The sequence below is a fragment of the Orycteropus afer genome, unplaced genomic scaffold (genome assembly GCF_000298275.1).
Source record: "Orycteropus afer afer isolate SDZICR_OR568_19922 unplaced genomic scaffold, OryAfe1.0 scaffold00042, whole genome shotgun sequence".
Lineage (NCBI taxonomy): Eukaryota > Metazoa > Chordata > Mammalia > Tubulidentata > Orycteropodidae > Orycteropus > Orycteropus afer.
In genome coordinates, this window is record NW_006921629.1 from 15,441,554 (window position 1) to 15,455,736 (window position 14,183).

Consider the following 14,183-nt stretch of genomic DNA (forward strand, 5'->3'; position numbering starts at 1 on the left):
GCCAAAACTCAAAATCATAAAAAACCAGGCTTACTAGTCTGACAGAAACTGGTAAAACCCCGGAGACTATGGTCCCTAGTCACTCTTCAGACCTGGAATTAAACTCACTCCCATGGCTTAACTTTCAGCCAAACAATAGATAGGGCTACAAGGTAAACAGTTACACCAGGGAGGTGCACTCCTTAGAACAATCAATCATGGGAGATCAGAAGGGCAGCATTTGTGAGGGGAGAAAGCTCAGAGGGCAGGAATATAAAATCAAAAAGTACACAGGAAAAAGGTAACCACAGGGAGGAAGTGGGAAGAGAGCTGTTATGTCGTGGGGACTGCAATCAGTGTCATGAAACAAAATGAACTGTATGAACCGTTGAAAGGAAGCTCACTAAACTTACACCCAAACCACAATGAAAAGTTTAAAAATAAATCAATAAATAAGATTTGTGAGTGTCCCGTGCACCCATCTGCTCTCCCATTCTCCGTTCCCCACTCCTCCATCTCTGCCTGGCCCTAAACTCCACCTCTAGCACCACCTGTCACAGCCTGACCTCTTCCAGCATCTTCCAATCCTCTTTCGGCTCCTCCCTCCTGTGGCTTTTCCTACCACTCCCCTTCCCCTTCCTCCTCCCAACACCATCTATTAGCAGTTGCCCTGGCATTTACAAAACTGGCCTCTGGATGCTGAATAGTTTACCAGAAAAAGAGGAATGATCACAGTGGGGATCTTGCATTGGGAGATTGTAAGGGCCCAGGCGAAGGTAGACTACTGTTCTCTGCCTGCCTGACACCTGCCACCCCACCCTCCAAACATCCCCAGAGCCCTCCTGGGGCAGAGATGGCTGGCAGAGTCCAAAGACAGCTGGCCTGGTACTTGGAGGAACTAAGTAAAGAGGAGATGAAGGAGTTCCTGCTTCGGCTGCCCAAAGAGGCACTCGGTGGAGGCCCTCATGGTGCATCCTCTGCTCAGGCAGGGGGCACGGAGGTGGCCTCAGACCTGGTGGCTCAGTGTGGGGAGAAGACGGCCTGGGACTTGGCCCTCCGCACCTGGGAGAAGATGGGTCTGAGCAGGCTGTGCTCTCGGGCCTGGGCAGAGGTGACCTTGATGTCAGGTAAGTGGACAAAGGGGCCTCTGCCCACTGTGAGTCCCTAGTCCCCACCCTTTTCTCTCAGAGTACCCCCCACTGAGCCATCCCACCAAGCCTTTCTCTGGGCAGCGATGAGGGACTCCCCTGGTCAGCGGCAGGGACCACAGACTAGGCTGGTACAGGGAGTCCTGCTCAGAGTCTCTTGCTGGACCCTAGAGGCCCATAACCTCTCCTATCTTCACAGCACCTGGGAGGGAGCTCCCAGAGGCTGAGAAGGAGGCTCTGGATAATATGGGTTTCTCGCCTAGCCCCTGAGCCAGGCACTTGCTTGCTGTTGGAATTATAAGTACAGACTGGGAGTTGGGCAGGAGCAGGTTCCAGTCCTCGTTGGACTACTTTTTTGCTCAACTCATTGGGCAAGCCACTTCACTACTCTTTCTCCAGCTGTTTCTCCAGCTATAAAATGGAGATAATGCCTGAATCATAGGATTGGGTGAGAGTTAAAAAGATAATCCAATGAAGACATTCAGCAGAGTCTAGTCTCTGGTGGCGCAGTGCCTAAGGCATTTGACTGCTAACCAGAAGGTTGGTGGTTCAAACCCACCAGCCACTCCATAGAAGGAAGACTAGGCAATCTACTTCCGTAAAGATTTACCACCTTGGAAACCCTAAGGGGGTCACTGTGAGTCAGAATCAATTTGATGGCAGTGAGTTTGGTTTGGTTTGGTTCTAGTACATAGTATGTGCTTAATAAATAAGAGCTCTTGTTGTCATTATTGTTGCTGCTCTTATTTTTATTATTTCTCTTTGCAAAGGGGGCAGGAGGAGCCATAGTGAGAAGCTCTTAGCTCCATCTGAGAGGACTGAGGTTCAGAGACGAGGAGTGACTTACAAAGAGAGGTGGAGTCAGCACCCAGGCGAACCCCAATGCTGCAGTCAATTCACAGCAGCTCCATAAGTTACAAAGTACGACCAGGCTCCAGAGGGTTTCTTGCTATAATCTTTACCAGAGGTGTATATAGGGTATGAGAAGTAAGGCAAGTGCCCTGGGTGCCACTTGAGGGGGGCGGGTGATGACAATGAGCAGTTTCTTTCCAGTTTCCATTGCCAGCTGTGAGAGATCACACAACAATTTAAAACTAATCACCATAGACACTATTTTCTGTAGATATGCCCCTGATCTTTATGAAAGCAGATCACCAGGACTTTCTTTTGTGGTGCCTCTGGGTGGATTCAAACTGCCAACTTCTTGGTTAGTAGTTGAGCACAAAACTTTTGCACCACCCAGAGACCGGAGTCAAGACAGAGACATAAATTTCTTGGATCCCAGAGTAGGCCTTTTTGCCCATTGGTATCTGTGAGGACATCATTCTCCAGATGAGCCTGCCGAGGGGATTGTGAGAGGGTTACAAGGGGTTCACTGGTTTCTGCTGACCCTTCTTGGGGGAGTCAGGAGACCTAACATGAAGAACTCCAGTCTCAGTCCCCTGCCCCTACCCCTCTGACAAGCCCCCATCCTCTTTATTTCCAGAAGACCCTTCTGCATTTCTTGGCTCCCCGAGTACCCCCAACCTGGAGTCCCCCAGCTGGCCCACCTCCACCGAGGTACTAAAAGTGTGGGTCCCTGACCAACTTGTACCCCTCCAGGGAGAGAGAGAGAGTTTGAAGTTCTTGCCTGACACACGTGGACACAGCTGGAGAGGTGGGGCTGTGAGTCAGCAGGTGGGGCCCCAACCAGGTGAGTATGTACTCGCACGGGGACCTGGGCTGGAGGAACTGCAGAGGAGGAAAGGAGGACCCAGGATGAGGTGGGAGGAGCAGTGGACCTATCAATGATACTTCAGGGTCCTTCTGATGATAAGATTACACTCCTTCCCATTTGAAACTGAGACCCATGTGGGCCAGGCAGTAAGTCTTAGAAGCCATGTGAGACATGTCCTTGCCCAGGTAGAGCTCAGCTCATTATCTAGTGGGCTGTGGGGATCCTTGGGGTCAGAGTAGTCCAGAAAGTTCCAAGTATGACCCTGTTCTGTACAGGGCCCCAAGGCTAGGCTTATTCCTCAGCCCATGCCACTTCCCTCTCCTGACTTCTCTTATTTCTGTATCTGTGATTCTGGGCCACCCAGGCTGCAAACCTTGGCTACACCCTTGCCTCTTCGTCTTCTCATGCCAACAACAAGTGGCCATCTTTTCCCACTACAGAAAGGCTCAAGAGGAAAGATCACTTGTTCAACTTCATGCAGCACTTAAGGCAGAGCCAGGACGAGAACCCAGCATAACACATTCCTGGTGCAGTGATACCCCCTTCGCCCTGCTACTGCTTTGTGAAAGTCTCCCACCTCCAGCTCCCCCTGCCCCTTCCTTTCTTTCTCTCTTCCTTCTGTGCCCCCTCTCACCCCTCCCTCTCCCAGGCCCTGGCAGAAATGGTTACAAGCTCAACCTCAGTTGGCCTCAGACTTCATACTGACTTCACCCACTTGCTGTATGACCTGGAACAAGTAATTTCATCCCTCTGTGTCTCAATTACCTCATCTGAGCCTTCATACTACTATCATTTTTCTCAGTTCACACCACCACCTCCCAACCCACAATATAGAATTTGCACCTTTCCAAGATACACACACACACAAAAAAAATCCATTTGCACACACACAAAAAAAAAAACAGATATAGATATCTATATCTGAATGCATGATGCTCTGCTGAAGATATTTTAGGAGAGAATCAGACTGCTCCCATCTCTTTCCACAGTAGTTGTCTCTTATACCCCCACCAGCATTCTTTCTCTTGCTCTTTCTCCATGCCTAGCTTCACTCTCTTCCTTTCTCTAAGACACAGAGCAATTCCGCTCTGCCCCCAATTTGTATGCCTCATGAGTTTCGTTGCTTAGTAAAATAGTGACTGCCACTAAACAGGACCCACCCTCCTTAGATGCCACATAGTAACTATTTATTGTTACTTGGAATGTGGAGTTCAACCTTCCAAGTGGCTTGTCAAAATCTTTCTACCTGATATACACTATACTCCTCACCAAAAGGAAGATTCTGACTAGCTACTAAGAGAATAAAATTGTATCTCTATGTAATTTTAAAAATAGGATTACAACACCTATATAACAGGATTATTTATGTGAATTCAAAATACATGTGCCTGAAACACAATGAATACTCAGTAATTTCTGTCCTCTCACTCTCCCCACAAAACCATCCTTCAGTTCTCTTCACATGCTCCCCAGCTCACAACTCTCCAAGCCAAAAATCACCTAGTGCCCCCACATCCACAGCAGTGCTGGGAGACTGGGAGCCTCCACCTCAGGCCAACACAGAACCCAGAGAGCAAGAGGATCCTAGGACTGGGTGGCCTCTGGATGAAATATCTGCAAAGTGCTGCACAGGTAAGACCCTGCTGGACTCCTGGAGAGGGCTGGGTGAGGCAAGAGAGTGTAGAAAGAATCCCCAGGGGGCTGGGTTGGACAGCTGCGCACAAAGCAATTCTCCTGGAATGGGAGGTCATCATTCAAGGATGGATGAGGGTCAGGATTAGCAGGGCTTGGCAATCAACTGAAACATCTCTTCTAAACCCCCACCATTGGAGTCTCTCCTTTGGATTAAGGTACTGTTTACAGGAGACCCCTGTTTTAAAATCCAAGTGTATTGTCCAATAAAGGCAACACATCACCTGGTTTCCTGGACAGGGCACTGGCCTAGGTCCACTTCAGCCCGTCACAACCCAAGTGGCCTAGAGCAATACAGATTCGTTGGGCACTCATTCTGTGTCAAGCCTTTGCCCAGTGCTTCACTTACACCTTCTGCCTGAATTTCACAGCCACTCCATGAGATAAATAAACCCATCTTGGGGATGAGAAAAATGAGGCTCAAAATGGTAAAGAAACTTGCTCATAATTGCACAGCCAGTAAGTGGCAGAGCCTCTACTCTCTCCAATGCTACATTCCATACCTTTAATCATTACAATCTGCTCCCTCCTCCATCAGGTCAATAAGAACAGTCATACTGAAACCACAGGCACATAGGCACATGAGCCCACGATCTTAGCTACTGGCGTCTTCTGCCTGTCAATGCTAGATGATGACCCCTTTGGAAATCTGAGAGATGTTAAGTTAAAAGGATTCCTTCTGCAACCAGCTAGGAGTAAATTCATGCAACTTATGGTCCTAAAATATGATCCAGGCCCAAAGTATTTCAATTGACTGATTAGTCACACCATTTCCCATTGAAAAACACAAAGAAAAACACAAAGCAAGAGAGGAAGAGGGAGGGAGAGAGAAGAAGAGAGAGGGAAAGGAGGGTGAGAAGAGAAGGAAGAAAGGTTAGAAGCATCTCACAGAAATATACAATATGATTAGAACCTTAATATATGCCTTAAAAGGAGCTCTGGTAGCATAGTGCCTAAGGCACTTGACTGCTAACCAGAAGGCTGGCAGTTCAAACCCACCAGCAACTCCTCAGAAGGAAGATGGGGCAATCTACTTCCGTAGTGATACTGCCTCAGAAACCCAAGGAAGGGTCACTATGAGTCGGGTCCAACTCCACAGCACATAACAACAACAACATATGCCTTAAAAATGAGAAGGCAATTATGAAAGCCATGAGGGCTGATTGATTGGTATAATTAAACATTCAATTAGGTTCTGAGCATCCTAGTAACCAGAGCAAAAGGGTAATATGATGGATAATAGAATAGCTATTATTCATTAAGACACTCTGGTGGCATAGTGGATAAGGCATTTGGCTGCTACCCAGAAGATCAGCAGTTCAAACCCACCAGCATCTCTGTGGAAGGAAAATGGGGCGATCTACTTCTGTAAAGATGTGCAGCCTCGGAAACCCAACGGGGGTTGCTATGAGTCAGATTTGACTCGATGGCAGGGAGTTTGGTTTTTTTTGGGGGGGGCAGGGTGGAGGTGGTTATTACTTATTAAAGAGCTCTGGTGAAGCAGTGGTTAAGGTATTTGACTGCTAACCAAAAGGTCAATGGTTTGAACCCAGCTGCTCCATGGGAGAAAGATGAGGCAGTCTGTTTCTGTAAAGATTTATAGCCTTGGAAACCCTATGGGGCATTTCTACTGTGTCCCATAGGGTTTTATGAGTTGAAATTGACTCGATGGCAGTGGGTAGGTTCATTATTAATTAGAAGAGAACAGACCGATTCAAGAGGAACACATTTTCCCCTGGTTCTAAATTCTAAGAGAATTAGTTCTCAAGTGGAGAACTTGAACAAAATAATATCCCCAGCAGTGGTGTTATGGTAAGTGCAAAAAACACGTTATACATTCTTCATACAAGTCAAGAGCAGGATCAGCAAATTTTTTCTGTGAAGGGAAAATAGTAAATACATTAGGTTTTGTGGACCAACCTGTCTCTATTGCAACTACTCAACTCTGCCATCATAGTATGAAAGCAACTATAGACAATACACAAATGAGAGAGTGTGGCTGAGTTCCTATAGAACATTACTTATGGACACTGAAATATTAATTTTGTGTAATTTTCACATTACAAAATATTATTTTTCCAACCATTTAAAAATATAAAAACTATTCTTAACTCATATGGTGGACAAAAACAGGTAATGAGCTGGATTTGACCGAGGGTCCATAGTTTGCCTACCTCTGCTCAAGAGCATAGCCTTAAAATGTAACTTGTTAGAAGTATGTGACAGGGAAGGGTTAAGATACAACTTGGTTCAAGAGGATGGAGACATGTGGTAACAGATCCTTGAAAACCCGAACGTTTTGGAGAACTGACATTGAGAAGAGCTACACCCTCTCTTGGCACCTGGGGCAGGGACAGCACCTTGAGCAGGGCAGGTCATGGTGTTTATCCAATGTGACCATCCTGATGCTCTTAGAAGATTGTCACCTTGCCAGAAATATTCCCACAGGAGAGAATAAAGAATATCTATAGATTATTTCAGAAGTGGAGGTGGCTGTCTGACACCCCAGTCTCACCTAGTGCTGGAGACATGAAGTGACCCATAGGCCCCACTGATTTTCCTCAGGACACCAAAAATGGTAGCACAGAAAACCTTGAACCCTAGAAGCCCAGCTGTTTCCCAGGACAAACTGGACTTCAGGATCCCAGATAAGTCATTTGTATCATCTTTAAAATCCACCTAAGGAAAGAAGTCAAAGCACTCAAAATACTTTGAAGGAAAGGAGTAAAGGGGTTTGTATTGGTTTCCTAGAACTGTCATAACAAAATACCACAAACTGGGTGGCTGATGAGAACAGAAATATATTATTTCGTTATTTTGGAGGCTAGGAGTCCTATTTCAGGGCATGAGCAGGGCCATACTGTCTCTGTTCACTCTAGGGGAGACCCTTCCTTGTCTTCTTGCTCCTAGTAACCCCAGGAGTTCCCTGGCATTCTTTAGCTTGTACATGCTCTTCACATGGCCATCTTCACCTTTATGTTCTTCTGTATATCTTCTTATAAGGATAGCACTCAAATTGTGTTAAGACCCACCCTAAATGAAATGATGGACAATCCCTTACATGTGCTCAGCTCTTCATAGTTCATAGGGCACTTTCCCATCTCTATCTTTACATTATATATGATAAGTCTTAGGTTGGGTTCCCCTAGAAGCAGACCTTGACACAAAATGTGACTGCAGATAGTTTGTTTAGGAGATGATTTCCTGAAAATTCCAGCCAGGAGTGGAGCAGTGAGACAGGAAAGGGAAGGAAGCCAGACAAACATAATGCATATTGTGCATTATGGAGCAGGTTACCTCTGAACAGCTGAGGTTCAAACCTGCTGGGAATCTTTGGAGCCTATGTAGAGCACACCGCAGAGTTGTCTGTTCTCGGGATACAAAAGGCTCTCTTCCATTATTGGTCAAGGGCTCTTTCTGAGGCATTAATTCCCCAGTGTTTCTGGCCTGCTCCACTCATGGGCCAAGACAGAGCCCTCACACAGAGAATCATGGGTGCATGTAGAAGGACACTATAAGCATGTACTGGATGGTGAGTGCAGAAGGGGTACTGTCAGAAGCCAATAACATCTACTACACCATTTGTCATCTCTTTCTTGAAGCCCAACAGACATTTGCAGCCACACGGCTCCATGGCCCACTTCCTGCCTGCAGAAGCCCAGCCAATCCTCCATGACCTCTTACAAAGAAATATCACAATCCCCAACTTAAAGATGAGAAAACAGAATTTCAACAGGACTAATTTCCCAAATCATGGGCTTAATGAAGGCAGAGAGCTACGTCTGATTTGTTCATTCTTTATCCCCAGCCCCTAGAGCAGTGCCAGGCCCATAGTAAGCACTTGATAAATATTTGCAGAATGAAAGAAAGTCATATAAGGAGTGTGACTTGGGGGAGTCGAGACTTGAATGGAGATCTTCCTGAAAGGTCATGCTCCTTTCATTACATTGGATAGAATGTACCAGTGTCTGCAGTCAATGTATGGCATAGAGTGAGTGCCTAAAACAGTGTTGAGTGAATGAATGAAAACTTGAACGAATCTATTCTATACATTTATGTTTCATCTTTCCCTCTCTTACTTAGGAGATAGAGAAAGCTATGAGAACCAGAAGGAAGAGAGGACTTGCCCCACACAAGGTCAGAATTCTCAGTCTTGGAAAAATGAAGATTTACACCAACAATTCACACAGCTGCTACTTCTACACAAACCTCACCCCAGAGGCCATGAGCCCTTGTTGAGGGAAAGCTGGCATCATGAGGTGGTGGAGAAGCACGGACAATTGATTGAAGTCCAAGACTTATTTGGCCCAAGCCTGAACACCCAGGAAGAGCCTCACACAGTCATACTGCAGGGGACTGCTGGAATTGGGAAGTCAACCCTGGCCAGGCAGGTGAGGAGAGCCTGGGAGCAGGGCCAGCTGTATAAAGATCGCTTCCGGCATGTCTTCTACCTGGACTGCAGAGAGCTGGCCCCGTCCAAGATGGTGAGCCTTGCCGAGCTCATCACCAAAGATTGGGCTGCCCCTCTGGCTCACATTAGACAGATCCTATCTCAGCCACAGCAGCTGCTCTTCATCCTGGACGGTTTGGATGAGCCAAAATGGGTCTTTGAAGAACAGACATCTGAGCTGTGTCTGCACTGGAGCCAGCAGCAGTCTGTGCAAACGCTTCTGGGCAGTTTGCTGGGGAGAACCATACTGCCCGAGGTGTCCCTGCTGATCACAGCTAGGACCGCAGCTCTAGGGAAACTCATTCCTTCTTTGAAGCAACCACGTTGGGTGGAGGTGCTGGGGTTCTCTGAGGCTGGCAGGAAGGATTTTTTCTACAAATATTTCCCAGATGAAAACCAAGCAGCCAGAGCCTTCAGCATGGTTGAATCAAACCATGGCCTCTTGACCATGTGCCTCCGGCCCTGGGTGTCCAGGCTTGTCTGCACCTGCCTAAAGCTCCAGATGGAGCAGGGAGAAGAACTTGCACTGACCTCCCAGACCACTACGGCCCTCTGCCTGCACTACCTGTCCCAGGCTCTCCCAGCTCAGCCCCTAGGAACCCAGCTGAGGGCCTTGTGTTCTCTGGCTGCTGACAGCACCTGGCAAGGAAAGACTCTGTTTAGTTCAGGGGACCTCAGGAAACATGGGTTAGATGGAGCTATCATCTCCATTTTCCTCAAGACAAGTGTTCTTCAAAAACACCCCACCTTTCTGAGCTACAGCTTCAGCCATCTGTGTTTCCAGGAGTTCTTGGCAGCAGTTTTCTGTGCACTGGGGGGACAGGAAGAGGGGAGTGATGATAATCCTGATAGCATCAGAGGTGTGAAAAAGTTGCTAGAAGTGTATGGAAGGCGTGACCTGTTTGGCATGCCAACCACACATTTCCTCTTCGGCCTTTTAAGTGAGCATGGGGCCAGAGAGATAGAAAACATCTTCAATTGCCAGCTGTCTCAGAAGCCCAAGTGGGAACTGCTGCGGTGGGTGGAAGAAGAAGTCCAGCCCAAAGATTCCTCCTCAGAGACATACTCCCTGGAGTTGCTCCACTGCTTGTATGAGATTCAGGATGAGGCATTTCTGACACAAGCCATGGCCCACTTTCAAGGAGCGAGGATGTGTGTTCACACAGACATGGAGCTCCTGGTGTTCAGTTTCTGCCTCAAATTCTGCCACAGTGTGAAGAGCCTTCAAGTGAATGATGGCAGTCAGCATGCACAGGTGTTGAGGCCCCTCAGTGTGGTTCTGTGAGTACCCCCACTGCTCCCCTCTCCCAGCTCCTCTCTGTGGGTTCCATGAGCTGGAATCTCCTGAGCAGAAGAAGCGTTTTCTTTAAGCCTCATGCCAGGAGCTCAAAGCTCAAGGTCATAAGTGACTCCTCACTGCCAAATCAGACCCACATCCTCTGTCTGCCTAAGTTCCTCTGCACTGTCTGACCTTGTGGATGGTGCTTTTCCGTGGTCCTGCCTTGTCCTGCAGCCTCTCCTGTCTCTGTGACGGCCCAGACACACTTCTACCTTCACACTGACTCTAGTTCCCCTCCAGCCTCCCTCAGGGTGTCAGGCAGCCACTTGCTTCTGCTCCTCTCTTGACAGTCTTCCTTTTTTTTATTTCCTTTATCTATCAGTATCATCATATTAATAACCAAAAGGAGAAAAAATCATAGGATTAACCCAAATGGTATAGAAAAACCATCTGATCAAGTACAGAACATATTGATGATTTAAAAAAAAAAAAAACACTCTTTGTAAACTAAGGAATAGAAGAGAACTTTCTTAAGATGTAAGAACATCCCACACTCAAGAGACAGGGAATTAAGATCTAGTTCATGAAGAGAGAAGTGGCAAAGAATTTGTGGGCACATTTTAAAACCCTCACAGATAACTGCCAATAAATGGATAATTTACAGAGGAAGAAACCTCAAAGCCTGAAAAGGTATAATAACATGTAAAGATGTTGTCATTGGTGATCAGAACAACCATGCTTGTGGAAGAGCAGATGTTTGAGCCATTCTGGAATAAGCTGGGAGGATTTAGCCATACTAAGTATTGGCTTGCAGTCTATAAGCGGGCATTCATAAGAGTGTGGATTGCAGTGGTCTGTGGTAGCAGGGTGTTGGAGAGACCACCCCTTTGGCCTTGACATTGCCTCTGTCCAAGAAATTGTCCTCTTACCTACTTCAGGCATTCTCTTGATGGGGATGACTGCAGGGAATGTCCTTGGGCCTGAGATCTTTCTCCATCACCTTACAACAACACATGTGTCTGGAACATGTAGAACTGGCTTCCTGTAGAACAGGCATTTGGCCGGAAACCACAATCTGACCATAAAATAGGAGTTTTCTCTAACCGTCTTCCAACTTCAGCAAAACTATTAACTTCCCCAATCCAGTTCCTCCACCTCTGTTGCAATATTGATCATATAGTGTTGTTATGTGTCTAGCTCCCCCATTTCAGGGAGACAGTGGTGGTTCGTTGGTAGAATTCTTGCCTCTCGTGTGGAAGACTCAGATTCGATTCCAGCCAATGCACCCAACCACAGACACCACCATCCGTCAGTAGAGGCTTGTGTGTTGCTATGATGCTGAACAAATTTCAACACATCTTCCAGATTAAGGCAGACCAGGAAGAAAAGCCTGGTGATCTACTTTTGAAAATTGGCAATGAAAACCATCTGAATCTCAAAGACCCACTCCCCAACCAATCATGTGGATGGCGCAACACAGGGCAGCCTTCACTCAGGGCACCATGAGTCAGGGCTTCCTTGACAGTAGCCAATAACAACATCTTTCCCTTTAGATGATTCATTCCATAAGCATTTATAGAGTGCTGATTTTATGGCAGGCCCTGAAGATAACAGATTAGTAAAGTACAGTAACAATCTGTGCTCTCCAAGAGCTCAAAATCTGGAGAAGAGAGACACTCATCCAACTAATTAAATACAGTGTGCTGCCTAGAATACTAGAACTCTGAACTAGGTACGACAGTGATCTGAGGAGGGGGTGGTCACACAAGTGGGACAAAAAGGAAAGATTCCCAGAAGAAACACTGGAGTTGGATCTTTTATTTTCACATTAAAAAAAAAAAAAGCAACCAATGTTCATTGAAGAAAAATAAGAATATGTAGATTAGCAAAATGATGAAAATGAGTTATCAACCAGGATCCTTTCACTCAGAGATAACTGTCATTAAGAATTGTGGTTTATAACCTTCTGGGTTTTTTTTTCATGTGCACATTTCTATGGCAAAATTGAACCATACTTACATAGTATCTTACAATCAGTTTTCTTTTTTTAATTATGATAAAAATATACACAACAAAATATATCTTATATTGTTGTTGTTGTTGTTATAGTCAGTTTTATTTTCCTAATATACAGTGAAACCTGTGAGAGCCAGAACTCAATGGGACCATCTTGTTTTTACAGGTCTCTCAAGTTTTCCACTTTAACAGGGTGCAGTCTTATCACTTTTCTATTGCTCTCTATCGGTGGAAAATATTTGAGTTTTCCTTCTCCGATAGGTCTCTGCCTAACATATGTTCCAGCTTTCACAGGTTTTCCTACATCAAGACTATCTTCTCATGTTATTAAATAGTCTGATGCAACATCATTTTGAATGATACCTAATATGCCATAGGGAAGTTACCATAGCCAATTTGACCACACCTCTATTCTTGGATACTTAGGTAGTTTCCAGTTGTTTGTGGTTATAAATTTGAAGTAGGCCTTGACAACTTGGATACAGGTGTTGCCAAGTGGTGGTGGCCTGGCATGAGGCCTTCAGAAATGTCCGTGTCCTGTGTGGCACAGAGGCAGAAGCCAGATGAGAAGCAACAGGACACCAGGCCAGAACAAGAAAGTTTGGAATGGGCAGTGGCAAACAGAGACTGAAGAGAGTCATATGGGAAAGTCAGAGGCTTCAGTGCAAGTGGGAGAGAGATAGCACCTAAGGCATTTGACTCCTAACCAGAAGGCTGGTGGTTCAAACCCACCAGCCACCCCTTGGAAGGAAGATGGGGAAATCTACTTGCACAGTTATACCGCCTCAGAAACCCAAGGAGGGGTTGCTATGAGTTGGATCCAACTCAGTGGCAGTGAGTTTGGTTTTTTTTTGGTTGAGTCCTCTTAGTAAGGAAAAAAAAAAAACAGTAGAGAGGCTACTTCAAACAAACAAGTCCAGGAAGAAATGATGAGGCTTGGCCTAAGGCAGTGGGAACCTGAGATGTGAAGGAAAAGAAGATAATGGGATAGATAGCTTCCAAGTGTCTGGCTTGTCATTAAGCTTTGTGAATTCTGAATATTAAAGTTTTAATTTTCTGCTTCAGCCTCTCTGATTAAAGGTTAAGATGGCAAATTTCACAAGTGTCAAAGAAATAGAAATGATTAAACTTTCAAATGACTTTTTGGGTAATTTTATAGCATTTATACTTCTGAAATTATAAAAGCATAAAACTGTACTGACTTTTAGGACACTCTATGACATTTAATGCTTCTGTTCTGTCTCCTAGTTCATTGCATAGTGCCTGGGGTCTTAAAAGCTTGCAAGTGGCCATCCAAGGCAAAACAATTGGTCTCTATTCACCTGGGACAACAGAAAGGAGAGTCAGGAGTAGGAAGAGGATGTGGGCTATATGGCTAATTGCCTCCATGAACAACTATCTCCTTTGCCATGAGTCCAGAAGAACTAGATGGTACCCAGAAATCATTACTGAGTATTTTGATCAAAGATTCTACAGAAGAATCAAAAGGAAGAAATGCAGAACAGAATACAAATTCTCATGGACTCCAGACTTTCCGGAGCATGGAGGCTGGATGAACCCCTGAAACTACTGCCCTGAGATAATCTTTAAACCTTAAACCAAAAAGATCCCCTGAAATCTTCTTAAAACCAAACAATCGTTTAGCTTAAGTCCCTTCACTGCCGTTGAGTTGGATCCGACTCACAACAACCTCTCCTTGGGTTTCCGAGGCAGTATCACTATGGAGGTACATTGTCCAGTCTTCCTTCCGAGGTCTCAAGCATTATGTCCTTTTGGACTATCTATATGGGATCAAAGTGACAATTGGCAACTCAAAAGATTGTTGTTGTTGTTGTTGTTAAGTGCCGTCGAGTCGTTTCCGACTCATAGCGACCCCATGCACAGCAGAACGAAACACTGCCC

The 14,183-nt window shown here is 45.8% G+C and overlaps 1 protein-coding gene across 1 annotated transcript in view; it reads left to right on the forward strand.

Annotated features, from left to right (window-relative positions):
- The first annotated feature begins 832 nt into the window (after positions 1 to 832).
- The window catches only part of NLRP1 (NLR family pyrin domain containing 1), a 49,210-nt gene continuing 35,859 nt past the window's right edge, over positions 833 to 14,183 (forward strand). Inside the window, exons 1-3 of the mRNA XM_007937599.1 lie at positions 833 to 1,106; positions 4,297 to 4,476; positions 8,620 to 10,267. Of these exons, the coding sequence (XP_007935790.1) occupies positions 833 to 1,106; positions 4,297 to 4,476; positions 8,620 to 10,267 (2,102 nt within the window). The remainder of the gene's footprint in view (positions 1,107 to 4,296; positions 4,477 to 8,619; positions 10,268 to 14,183) is intronic.